General features: G+C 44.5%; 2 protein-coding genes across 2 annotated transcripts; one reads left to right on the top strand and one right to left on the bottom strand.

Annotated features, from left to right (window-relative positions):
• Positions 1–224: 224 nt before the first annotated feature.
• taf9 (TAF9 RNA polymerase II, TATA box binding protein (TBP)-associated factor) lies at positions 225–2,962 on the bottom strand. The gene is made up of 7 exons (XM_076032024.1): positions 2,835–2,962; positions 1,806–1,887; positions 1,584–1,720; positions 1,326–1,460; positions 1,159–1,240; positions 913–1,026; positions 225–676 (listed from the first exon to the last, which is right to left on the bottom strand). Exons 1-7 carry the CDS (start codon positions 2,868–2,870, stop codon positions 519–521), a joined length of 744 nt encoding a protein of 247 aa, XP_075888139.1. The 5' UTR covers positions 2,871–2,962; the 3' UTR covers positions 225–518.
• A 4,011-nt stretch (positions 2,963–6,973) lies between these two features.
• On the top strand, positions 6,974–11,948 carry cdx1b (caudal type homeobox 1 b). The gene is made up of 3 exons (XM_076032019.1): positions 6,974–7,880; positions 10,307–10,455; positions 11,294–11,948. Exons 1-3 carry the CDS (start codon positions 7,379–7,381, stop codon positions 11,537–11,539), a joined length of 897 nt encoding a protein of 298 aa, XP_075888134.1. The 5' UTR covers positions 6,974–7,378; the 3' UTR covers positions 11,540–11,948.
• Positions 11,949–13,636: the final 1,688 nt, after the last annotated feature.

The raw sequence follows: 13,636 nt of genomic DNA, 5'->3' as shown, positions 1-13,636 counted from the left end.
TTCAGTCTAATGTTGTACAATGGCTTTGGTTACACCCTTAGTGATGTCAACAGGATTCCTCAGCTGAGTGACCACATACACACAATACATACAAAACCATCTGGTTTTTCACCCCCATCAAACAAGTCGACTTCTCATGGACATCCAGTGAGTTTGGGCGTAGCAAAACTTAGGAGGGAACATGGTTAGAATGCAGGACTTCATTAAAGCACAACCCAGATGTGTTTAGCCTGTAACATTTAGCTTTAATACATGAAAGACTTCCAAAACTACATGATGTGTTACAGAAAGGTCAGGGTTGGCAAACAATGGCAACTACACCTGATGGTGAGGTCAAGGACCACTTAGAGGTTGTTGTCTAAACACATTCTTGCACATTGTTCCTTTTAAGCAGAAACGGTTGAGGTTTTCGGTCCAGTTTTGGCCTCAGCAAACTGCTGTGGCTCTTGTTGGAAAACAAAAGGGGGGGCTGCCACAGGTTCTCACTGGCATCTGGTCCAGCAGTTTGTCTTCTTCCGTCATACGGCGTCATAGTCGTCGTCGTCTTCGTGCTTCCTCTTCAGCGAGTCTCCGCTGGAGTTCTGCGACGCCATGTTGGTGGTGATGAGGATGTTCTTGGAGCCAATCAGAGATGGATTGATGAGGACGTTGGAGACAGCGGGTGTGGTGGGTGTGGCTGTGGGGGCGAGAGGAACGAGTCGTTAATGTCATCGTTTTTGTGATGGCTGACATCTTAACCTGCGGTTTTCCACTTTAAGGTTCTGTACAACAAAAAAGTTCAATTTATGTCGGCAGAAACGGTGAAATGAGTCACAACAGACATTGTGTTTCCAAGACTTAAAATGACGTCACTCAAATGAAGACCCAATATGTAATAATATAATATTGTTTTATTTGTCAACGTGCTCTTACTGGTTTTGGTGGTGACTGTTTGAGAGGGAGGAGGAATCTGCACTGTGAACCTCTGAGCCGTCAGAGACACCGGGGTGCCGACTTTAGAAGTGACCGACTGCACTGATGAAGTTCCTGTGAGGAAATGCAAGAGATCAGCTGTAGAGTTTCAATTTTATACAATCACAGTATAGTTTGAATTACAAACACTGCTGCCCATATGAAGGTCCAGGTTCTTCACAGAGCTTTCCGACCCGGGCTGCTCACCTAAAGTGGGTGTGCTGGGCCTGCTGGAGACGGCGCCGACACTGAGGCGAGGCACGGATATCCTGCCTGCGGTCGAAGACACCTGGACGCACACAGACAGGGTTGTCATGAGAAGTGAAAGACGATTTGGGGGTGCGGGGGTCCACAAGTAAAAGCTGACTCTTCACCTTCTTCTGCACAGTCTTCAGCCTGTAGTTGGGGGCCGTCAGGCAGTAGCGATCTGGAGGAAGTCGGGGGCCTGTGTAGGGTTTGATTAACGGCAGGGGGGTCTGGTTCTTCTGTCGGGCCACCTCCAGCAAGAACTGAAGCAGAGCACATGCAGCGTCATATTTTGAGCCCGCGCACAAATACTGAACTTATTTTGCTCAGTGTTTCCATTGAAGACGATCTCATTGCATGAAATTGAGACAATGACGATGGCGTACATCACGTGGCGGCGGCGAGGTGAAGGACTGATCCATGCGACACTGGATGGCCAGTTTGATGTCGTCGGCGTCCACTGTAGACTTCTTGGCGTGTGTGGCGTAAATCTTGGCATCCTCGATGATGGTCGTCACATATCCTGAAGGCAGAAGAGGAAAAGCAGAAGAGTCAAGCAAAGCGCTGGCAAACCAGAGTGGGGCGCAAAACACTGGCAGGAAACGCACTGTAGGTGAACTCCAACATCTGGTTGATGACGCGGGGCTCGTACTCGGTGATCCCCATGTCCTTCAGGATCTGGATCATCACCTGTGGCAGAGCAAGTTCGAGCAAAAGTGCTGTGACACTTGGTCATTTATTTCAAACATGCTGTAGGTGGTCGGCGTCCTAGGGATGCCAGCACACCTTCAAAATCAACGGCACACCACTGCTGAATGCGGATGAAACTGAATGGGTTAAAAGGTACAAGCAAGTACAGGCAACAGGTGTCGTGTCCCTACTGGTTTCCTTGCCGAACAGCTGCAGATGTGCTGCGCCACCGTCAGCAGATTCGACACAAATTCTATGATTCTTGATGGAGGAAGGTCGAGTCCAACTCGACGCGAAATTGTTCATTTCATATTTTCTTTATTTTCATTTTTTACATTTATAGATATATATTCGCTGTGGTAGATGTGGGCTGCGACTTTAACATTGCCGGTAACATGTTGTGCATGTTTGTGAATTTGTGTCGAATCTGCTGACGGCGGCGAAATACATCTGAAGCTGTTCGGCAAGAAAACCAGTTCGATCGTAAACTAGTCGGGACGCAACACCGGTTGAGTTTTGGTCACTCGGAGCCGGATGGCGAACACTGCTGGCGTAAAAAAACAACAACATTCCGCATCATATTGGAATCGCGGAGAAACGACTTTTAACAACAGAGAAGGTCCCGACCTTTGACTGGCTAAGCCAGAAGAAAATCTGACTGCTATAGTTTCGACAGTCGACCGTGTTTGCGAAAGATGCGAAGATGCGGGGGTGCATTTTGAATGAGAGTTGAAACGCCTCCAAGCAACCAAGAAAAGAAGCGCGGTCGCATAGAACTCAATGTTTATAGATTAGCTAGCTACATGGCTAGCCGTCGCAGTTCTGGAAATAAACCCAAGAACAAAGTTTTAACGACGATGTCTCAATAAGCACCCGGTGGGGGGAGTCTCCCGGTGTTTCGAACGTTTGATTTGAGTTAAATAGTTGAATATTATACGATTAGTTACCTGAGCATCTTTCGGGATTGTTTTCGGAGAGGACATTTTGACTTTTGCAGAAACGGCGGTTCTTCTTCTGTGGTCTCGCACACGCTGGTTGCAACTACCGGGCGCCGCCTACTGGCCCTTATCACGGCTCCCATCCAGCCTTGCGTAAATCTTTGGCGTAACTTCCGGTGCACGCCAGAATTAGTTGGTTATTTGTTTACATGCCGTAATTACGCAGAAAGGGGATCCTGTTCCGTCTTTATTTTCTAATCCCCTCTTCCGATCAATGTGTGTCTTTGTATTAGGACCAAAATAAATAGTGGTCTGACAAGTAGCACAATTCAAATAATATTTAGATAGATAGATAGATAGATAGATAGATAGATAGATAGATTACTGCAATATATATACAATTGATTTGCCACATTTAACCAAATTAATAATAAAATGTGTCAATAAATACTTGCATAACTTTTTTCCAGATGTGAAGCATGAAGCATGTCCAAAAGCAAACAGATATCTCTCCCTTGTTAGTGGCAACACCTGAGCCAGATGAATCAGAGACTGGAGCGTCTCTCTGAGCTTTTCAACCTGCTGCCCATACTTCAAATGACCTCATATCCAACTTTGTGTACTGCAGCATACTTTAGCTGCCCTTCTTTGGGGAAGTTTTAGAGAGAAGTGGTCGACACCTTCAAGGAGAATGGATTAACGAATTAATGAACGAAGAAGCACAAAAAGGACAACAGAGGATGGACGTTAAGTTTTAATTGTAATTCATTTTTTCCCATAAAAAACCTTAGTAAGTAACGGTTATTATTATTATTATTATTATTATTATTATTATTATTATTATTATTATTATTATTATTATTATACCCAGGCTCCCTAAATCTGAGATCGTATACCAGCAGATGGCTGTGGCTGTAAACTGACACACACTGAACCTTCATATTTTCAGTTTTGCATTTTAGCATTTTTTCACATCTGCAAACATGCCGATGACAGATTGATAATTTCTATGCAGCAAACAACTCAGAGTTCCAACCAATCACATCTTGAGTGAATAAGGTTATGCTGGCCAGCCATTTATTATGTCAGACAATACACTGCACACAAGATGATGACCTGGTAGATAATATACTTGATGAATAAGGTTAGTAAGATAAGGGTGCAAAGTAGCAGAGTCTGCAGGCCCTCGTAATGTAAAGCATCATCAGCAGGGTTTGTGGAAGGTGTAGCAGGAGCAGTAAAAATGTAGACTAGAAACCTGCTCAGTGCCCGCAGTAGAAACCAACCAGGCACAGAAAGGTTTTGTCCCAGAGGGTCGTGAGGTGAACTTCCTGTTTCCTCGGGTGTGAAGTGCATCGGGAAATTTTTCAGGTGGTGTTGGGTAACAAATGGAAAGGTACATAAACATTGTGCGCTTGCTGAAAGAAAATGAGAACATCAGACTATTTAAAATTAACATTGGAAATAATATTGAAGTTTTCATTTTTTTAATTATTTTTTTTTAAAAAGAAATTTGCTAAGCAGGTTTGAGATTTTGCATTGTACCCCTCCATCTCTTGCTTAACTATCATAGATGGTCATTTCTGTGAGTTTCAGTCTGTTTAAAGTCTTTTTTCTGTCCCTGAACAAAAACTACGGGCATGTCCCACCGGGAGGAGGCCTCGAGGAAGACCCAGGACACGCTGGAGGGACTATGTCTCCCGGCTGGCCTGGGAACGCCTTGGGGTCCCGCCGGATGAGCTGGAGGAGGGGACTGGGGCCAGGGAAGTCTGGGCATCGTTGCTGAGGCTGCTGCCCCGTCGACCCGACTCCGGATAACGTGGCAGAAGAAGAAGAAGATTTGAAATTGGTACTTTTTTTATATACACTACAAATCAAAAGTTCGGACACACCTTCTTATGTAATTTTTTTTTTTTTTTATCTTTACAACTTTCTACACCAACACCAGCGCTGGATCAGGGAGTTTATTGAAGTAAGGAGACGGGGCCCTAAGACAAGGACAAGGGCGCATACATGCTTTCACGCACTGTTAAGGCAAACAGACAGCGGCAGGTGTGATATGGCTGGCTGGTGTGGTTAAAAAAAAACAACTTTTTTTTAACAGGTTGGTCACGCCCCCAGCCTGTTGGACTAAAATGGGTTGGTCACACCTCCATCGCACCAGCTGATAAACTCTACTCTATGAAATAAAAAACTGTGCAAATCGGGCTCAACAGTGCCCCCTAGAAAAACTAAAATGGCCTGAGCCTTTCCTAAGGTTGTAGCGACATGGGGTAAAAACCCAAGTGTTTGTCTCATCAAGACCTACATCTCATACTGTACATACACACAACATAAACGGCCCTAATTTATCTTAGAAAAAAGCTACAGTGATGTAACTAACACCCACATGTTTGGCTCATCAAGCTCAATCATTCACTTGTGCACTTTTATGACGTCACATAAATCGGAAATGCGCCTAATAGCATAATATGCATTTGACACAATTCCTGATTATGAAAAATTAACCCGGTCGACCCAACAGTTCCACCTATACAAATAAACACAGCTGGCTTGCGCAAACATATTACCATAGCATGTTTAAATCCCTCAAACTCCGAAGCCCTTCACTTAATCTTCTTCAAACGTCAGTATATCACAGCAAAGACTTTGATGAACCCTTGGGTCATTTCACGAAAACCAATCGTTTTCATTTTTCAGCTCTTCAAAAATCAGACAGCAAATCCGATCCCTTCAAAATACAGAGCCTGTAATCTACCCCGTATTACTGTCCCTTACTTATATTGTTTTTGTGAGTTGGGCAGATTTTACATGGATTGATTCCTCTCAACCGAAACTTAAAGACAAAATCTATATGTTTCAGAAATGGTCCTGTTAGAAGCGTTTGTTTCCCAGGTTTCAAAACACAACTAACAGCAAAACTCTGCTAATGATCTATAGGGGGAGACATGGGGCAACTGCTGCAGGTCCTGCGCCCTGATGGCCCTCTGGAGTCTGGATCTGCTCTGGGTTTCTTCCCACAGGGGAGTTTTTCCTGGCCACTGTCGCACTTTGCTTACTCTGGGAGTCCAGTTGGTTTTTCTCTGATTGTACAAAGCGCTTTGAGACGTCCTTGGACGTGATTTAGCGCTGTACAAATAAAAGTTAATTGATTGATCGATTGATTGATGCGCCAGAGTGAGTAAAGGCAGATCATTAAAAAAGATTTCAACAAATTTAATTTTAAGTTTATTATTTTTATTCCGTTTAAAAAATTACTTGCGGTGAAATGATCACTTTCTTGCTGTATTTATGTGCCAGTGAAGAGAGAGAAACACAATGAAAGCATTTTGATAAATAATTTAGATTCATAGAAATAAAAAATGATTAAAACCAGGGAGACACAGAGTGAGAAGGTGGAGGATTCGATCCCCGGGCCCATAGGGCCTTTCTTTGTGGAGTTTGCATCTCTTTTTCTCTTTTCTTTTGCATCATTTCGGACCTCTAAATAGTCCGTGTGTGTGTGTGTGTGTGTGTGTGTGTGTGTGTGTGTGTGTGTGTGTGTGTGTGTGTGTGAATGGCTCTGTGATGAACTGGCGACTTGTCCAGGGTGTAACCCTGCCTCACCCCTGCAACCCTGACTGCAGGAGGAAGTGGGTGTATAGATGATAGGTGGAATTAAAAACATTTATATATTGTACTATTGTATTTGTGTCTGGCTAAACTGAAATGTGTATCCTCATATTTTATGTGGAATACCTTATGTGGATTTGTATTTCTTGTTTATGTTTAGGACCTCCTCGTTAAAAAGAGATGGCTGTATCTCAAGCAGTTTGTCCTATTAATAAATGGAAATTTATTTCACTTATGTGAAAAAATATGGATTGTTCAGGGTAATATAAAAGGTTTTGTATATATAAAGCAAATAATAATAATAATGATAATACTTTGGTTTTAAACATTAAGCTGTGAAGAATAAGCCAATAAAATGGTGAAACAGGAAATAGATCTAAAGAACAAATGAATTGATGGTGACCCTGACCTTTCGTCACTCTGACGGACACACTGCGGCTTCCTTGGCACCTTTGAAGTGCAAGCATTGGGCTGTCACTTATGCAAATAACCTGAAAGTGGAGGCAGAAGGCTGGGAAAGGCCCAGAGGAGGCCAAAGGAGGACTGATGGAGGTCACTGGGGAAGAACTGATGAAGGATTGGAGGAGGCCGCATAGGGCAGCTGTGGAGCTTTATATATTGTCTCTTGTCGCTTATATTTTGATCTTACCTTGTCTTTACAAATAAAATCATTTTGGGGGGAGGGGTTGTGAGGAGGAAGGAGCTGATGAGGTGAAAGGAGGAAGAGGAAGAAAGAAGACAGTGGGAGAGGAGGAGGAGGAGGGAGGAGATAAAAGAGCAATAAAAGCCGGCCATGTGACTGTGGCGCTCTTAACGGGCACCTGACGCCCAGATCTCCCAGAAGCAGCGCGAGGACAGGTGGACTGTGGACAGGTTCACACACCAGGTGAGACACGGAGCTGGATACGCACTATGCTGAGGGAGCCCCCTCACCTGGAAAGATGTACGTGAGCTACCTGCAGTTGGACAAGGACCCCGCCATGTACCCGCACCAGAACCCGGTCAGTCGCCACCCGGGTCTCAGCCTCAGCCCGCAGAACTACGGGGTACCGGCCCCGCAGTACTCGGACTTCTCCAGCTACCACCACCACCACCACAGCATCAACAACGACCTGCATCCGGCGCAGCAGGCCGGACCCGGTGCGGGCGGCTGGAGCCCGGCTTACCCGCCCCCTCCTCCACCCACACGGGACGAGTGGTCGTCCCATCACTACGCCGCCGCCGCCGCGGCTGCAGCGGCCGGCGGCCCCTCCGCGGCAGCTGCCGTGTCCGGCGCCGTGGGGCCCAACCTGGGCTTCAGTCCCGCGGAGTTCCCCGGGCAGCCCTCCGCCCTGTTACCCGCCTCCTTGAACGCGTCGGCGGGCCAGCTGTCGCCCGGATCCCCGCAGAGAAGGAACGCATACGAATGGATACGACGCAGCTCCGCTCCGCCCAGCAACCCCAGTAAGAGGCTGAAATGAAAATAGAAAAAAATATATATATATATATATACATAATATGCAACAAATAACATCTAATCAAGTGACACATGCCGGTCAATCTACTGAAGCAGAATCAGGAGGGGGGGGGGGGGGGGGGGGGGGGGAGCCTGTTTTTCCCAGTCAAAATCAAACTTTTTTGAGGGGGATACAAAAAGACAAATTTGTGTGTGATTTCATTCGCCCAAAACTAACAGATCATGAGAGATAAATATTTAAAATATATTATGCGCAACAAAAAGTAATATGAAAATTAAAAAAAAAATACTAGCATATACAATATAACTTTATTGCCGTTTTAAATAATGTAGTAATTTGCTAATAACTGGCATAATTTCAGTAGTTGCAAATGACAAATGATATATTGGTTATCGGTTAAAAAAAATATATATTTTCCTCGTAATTTTGATATATATTTTTTTCCTTCACCGTGTGAAATTACGTTGTCTTTGAATTCAGTCAATTTCGCCGTGTCAGCGTTGCAGCGTTAGCAGAGGTGTGACATCCTGCTGATGCGTCATGTCCGTGTCCAGACCACCAGGCCTCGTACCGACGCGTCGCCCGGATCAAACGCGAGAATACGGTTTGAAGCCTTGTCATGCAAATGCTCCCACTGGATGCGACTCGGCCGCCGCCGCCCACCCTTTGTCTTGAGCTTGTCTCCAGGCGGAGTTTACAAGAAAGTTCCCACTTTGAAGTGTGTGAATTGCGACTCCGACGTGCGTGGCCTCGGTGCGTGTGCGGGATTCGGGTGCAGGCAAGAGGTGGAAGAAGGGGGTTTTTAGCATCAAAATAGGTTTTTACTGTTGTAGCAGTAAAAGTAAGAAATACAACGGTGTCAAAATAATCGGATTGTATTTCATTTTAAATCTAGAAATAGGGGGGGAGAGAAAGGTGCAAATTATCTTGCTTCATGCAGATCACAATTTGTCCTGCTTCGATTATTCCGAGCGGGAAAACTGTTTTTTCAAATTAAAAATTTAAACCAAAATTTTAACAAATTTATTTTGTTGTTCCGTTAAAGTGTTAACCTAATCACGCCACCGCGTAAGAAGATTTTGAGGAAGACAGTTTTGTGAGTAAGCAAAAGCAGGAAACAATGTTGCTTAAATTAAAAAAAAAATAGGAAAAACTACATTTCTAAGTAAAAAAACCCAAAACAAAGTAGGTCTTTTTTTTTCCAGGAACGATCTGAAAATTGGAAAATATTGACGGTGAATTTTCATTCAAAAGCTTTAATTGAGTGAGATTACAGTATTTTTTTTTTAATGAACCCAGATAAACTAAAACAGATTACTTGGGTGCAAGTCAGAGGTAATGTTAGCCTTAGCATCAGACCACTGACGTGACAGCAAGACCTGTGATCAGTTTGATGGCGCCAGAATCAGTTGGCATCAATGAGGGCAATCTAGTGTGTTAGCTTCATCCTCAATTCTCTAGCACCTCAGACTCAGACCTGCTAAGATTCAATAAATCTGGGAACTGTTAGCCTTTGTCTCATGTTTCTAAGCATTTTTACCCAAGAGCGGTTAGCTCAAGTATTTTTCCGTATGCATTGATAGTTCGTTGTAACTATTGCGGAATGTCCCCTGCAGTTTCACTAAGACAAAGCAAAGTTTTCCTCAGTGGACACAGAGTAAAATGTCTCTTAAGTGGAGGAAAGGGACTGTGGTGCAGCAGCTGGAAACAAAAGCTGCACTTGAGTGTGTGTGTGTGCAAAGTAAATGTCTCCCTGACAGAGTGGAGAGCGTTTTGATTTACGCTCCTTCATTAAGCGTCTCACCACTCTTTATTCGACTGACATGAAATTAACCAGCGAGAAATGAGGCGGAAGCCTGGTGGTCCGGGGCAGATGTTCCACCACAAACTCAAATGTTTGAGTTGCAGTTCGACCTGGTGACCGCTTAGAGGACAGACGGCGCTTGTGTTTGAAGAGGCGTCACTCGTTAGAAATTGCTGTTTTTAGCATTAACACTGAATCAGAGTGTGTTAATGAGAGCTGAGAGCCAAAGAATGAACCGTCTCAAAGTCTGCTAGTGTTTGGATGTTGCCAAAGACTCATTTGGTTGCCAGGTTGCCCTGCTTTGCCTTGACACTTCTGCTTGGTTCTGCTTGGTTCTGCTAAGACCGGTCAATGGTGAACAAAGAAGAAGTTAAAAATCTTTTGAACAAAATAACCTTTTACGTGCTATTAACCGAAAACATACCAACATTAAGCATATTTTTTGTGTTCTCCTTTCCGGACTAGATTAACTGTTTTCTCTAATGCACTTCACTACTGTCTGTCATTTTATCACCATTTTTTCCCGACGACATTGGGATCATTACCAGTTAACTGCAGTGAAAAACGGCGTCAGTGCTCAATGTGGAAATGTTTGCGTGTCCTGACAGATGGGAAGACGCGAACCAAAGACAAGTACCGCGTGGTCTACACCGACCACCAGCGGCTGGAGCTGGAGAAGGAGTTCCACTACAGCAAGTACATCACCATCCGGAGGAAGGCGGAGCTGGCCACAGCGCTCAGCCTATCAGAGAGACAGGTAAAGAAAGAAAAGGGGCCTTGTTTCACGACCAGAAGGTGTCTGTCGTGATGCTCAACACCAACATGCAGTTTAATATTACTACATTATTGTATTAGTAATGTTCAGTAATAACATTTGATTTTGGGTCAATTTGCCAGAACTGTTGAGGCAATCAACACACATCTGCCGCAGTTATAGTTCAAATCAGGTGGAGCAAGAGTCAACCAGTGGCCACAGGATCCAAAATAGCAACCTATTCACTCACTCACTCGACACATACTGCGAAAAATGTTTGGCTTCCTGGTTACTTCCGCATTATGCAGGCCATAGAGCATGTGCAACAGTGTCACTTCCCATTATGCATCAGGACGCATCAGTCAATCAGAACGAGCTGAGACACAGAGTGTACAATGCCGCGAGGTCACGCTGGAAACAAAACTTTTTTTTTTGGGGGGGGGGGGGGGTTTCTGGCCTTTATCATGCTTTTAAAAAGATTGAAAGTCCATGACTTAAAATATACAATAGATAAAGATTTGTTATGAACCATGTTCCAGGTTGCAGCCGACCATTTTACACAACTTTATTTTTGTATTGCGGTCAATGGGGAAAATTCTTTTTGGGCTGCAGTACCTGGACTGACCACTAAAGGGAAGGGGGGGGGGGCAGGCAAGTATCCAATTCTTATAATACATCCACGGTGTACACTGCCGCTATCTTCCACAGCTAGTTCACACCTCCATGGGCATCCGTGAGCCGAGCTCAGAGCCTCTGATGTTTTACAAGCTGCAACAGCACAGAAGTGGTTCAGCCTGAAAAAAACAAAACATTTTTATTTGAACTTCTTTTTGTCCTCCAGGTGAAGATCTGGTTCCAGAACCGCCGAGCCAAGGAACGTAAAATCAACAAGAAGAAGCTCCAGCAGCCGGCCTCGTCCACCACCACGGCCACGCCCCCCAACGGCGCCAACAGCAGCGGAGGGGGAGGGGTCAGCGCCGGCCTCCTGGGGAGCAACGGCAACGGAGCCGCCATGGTGACCAGCAGCAGTGGCAGCAACGGCCTGGTGTCGCCTTCGATGGCGCTCAACATCAAGGAGGAGTACTGAGGAGGCTTCCCATTGGACGACCGTGGCGGGAAATTGGATTCGTATCGAACCCCTCCCCAGAGGACTGAAATGAAGAAAAACTATCAACGTGGCCCCCCTGCTCTCCTTCTCCTCCTAAAGCTAAAGCTTGTTAATTTTCTATTTTCTATTTTTTCGGGGGAGGGTCCCAGAAATGACCCCAGTCAACTCTTCTCCTCCTCTCATCAGACTGCGGTCACACGTGACTAAAGAGGAAGTTCAGCGTCTTTGGGTTGCGCTCGGGTGAAGATCGTCTCTCCTGAACTGTTTGTCAGCTGCCACAAATTGGCAAAGCCATCACTCAGGCCCTTAAGATAAAGTGTATGCCAAAATGAAGGAAGTGTTTCATGTTTCCATTAAATGGAATGACACATTTGTAAAAAAAAAAAAACCAACAACAACAACAAAAAAACAAAAAAACTTTTGGTATTTGTTGAAAATCCCTTCTGTTAAACTCCAGCAAGCGCTGAATAATCCCTTGATGCAGTCAAAAGTTGGATCTGTGAGTCTAAATCCAGTTTCTACAGATGTTTTTATCACCTCTTACTAAAAAAAAAAAGAAGAAGCTCCTACTTATATACTCATTGACAACTGCGGACCACTAACCAGGTTGACTGAGCAAGATGTCAGGACGACAGGCTTGACAGGCTGCTGGAGACATCGTTCCACATCTGGCCAGACGACGACATCCTCAAAGTTACTGAAGGCAGAAAATCCCACAGAATTGAACTGGCAGCAACAACATTTCTGGTGTAGAGTATGCTGTTTTTTGTTTTGTCATCATTATTATTATTTTTTTTTTCATCTTCTTTGTTAAGGAAAAATGAATAAAACATGTAAATAACTCTCATTTTGTGATGAAAAACAAGACTGTTATGTAAATATTTCAATTAATAAATAAGAGAAACAACATTGGCTCGTTGATCTGTGCCTTTCAAGAGAATCGCCTTGGCCCCGCCTTCCCGTCTGCTCCAATGAAGCTCCAGGTGGCTCGATTAAAGAATAAAACCTCAACCAGCAACCACATGGAGCACATTTTCACTGACATTCAAATCACTTCCAGGCCTGCATCCCATACATACTTTTTTGTTTGCCATCTAGAAATGGAAAACAATGGAATTCACACACTGAAACCACGTGATGTGAATCCCGTTCATGTTTGGCTAATATTGTATCTAAGAAAAAAAATAATAAAGCACAATCTGATATGAACTTGCACTTTTTCTTTTCTGGGGCTTTTCCTTTTACCAGAGTGAGTAAAGATTCATTTCATCACATTTCTGATGATAGTGGCAATGGTCATCCAGCCAAAAAAACACACACCTTTTTAAAAAACCATACTTTGCACTCCTCTCTTCATTGACCCCTCCCAGTGCGGGGCGGCGCCAGCAGACCACCTGCCTCCATCGACTGACGCCATCTGACTCTTAATGAAATAGAAAATACAGACAGAATCAACACAGACAAGCAGTCGCCAGAGACAAAACTTCAGAATGATGGAAAGATGATGGATGTGGAACAAAAAACAGCGCACACACACACACACACACACACACACACACACACACACACACACGCAAGTGTATTTGCTAATTGATGTAGCAGTTAAGGTGTGGTGTCCAAAGGGCGAAGAGGAACACTTTGCAAATAGAGCTCAGGATCCTGCTATCTGCCACACTGTGTGTGTGTGTGTGTGAGTGTGTGTGTGTGTGTGCCCTCACTCAGACCTTTGTCCTATTGGGCCCATTTTGCCTGCAAACCACCAGCCTATCTTCACACTGATAGAGGCTATCAGCGGTCTGTGTGCATGCATTTGTGTGTGTGTGTGCGTGCGCGTGCGGGGGCGCGACGCGTCCGCGTGTGCGTGTGTCTTGTGCCGCATCTTGAACTTGAGACCATCAGCTCATGCCTACGTCAAACAACACGATGCAAAAAAAAACAAGTCACTGGCTTTAATCCAGATGGAGGTAATTGGGAGGAGTTTAAAAAGTACAGGTAATAAAAATGAGGTTTTAATAGACGGAAGACAGACACAGATAACAACAACAACAATAATAATAACAATAATAATAATGATAA

The sequence above is a fragment of the Nelusetta ayraudi genome, unplaced genomic scaffold, assembly GCF_046127955.1.
Source record: "Nelusetta ayraudi isolate G7.1 ecotype Tasmania unplaced genomic scaffold, CSIRO-AGI_Nayr_v1 ptg000033l, whole genome shotgun sequence".
Lineage (NCBI taxonomy): Eukaryota > Metazoa > Chordata > Actinopteri > Tetraodontiformes > Monacanthidae > Nelusetta > Nelusetta ayraudi.
Note: the sequence above shows the minus strand (reverse complement) of the source record. Positions and strands in the feature narration are given on the sequence as shown.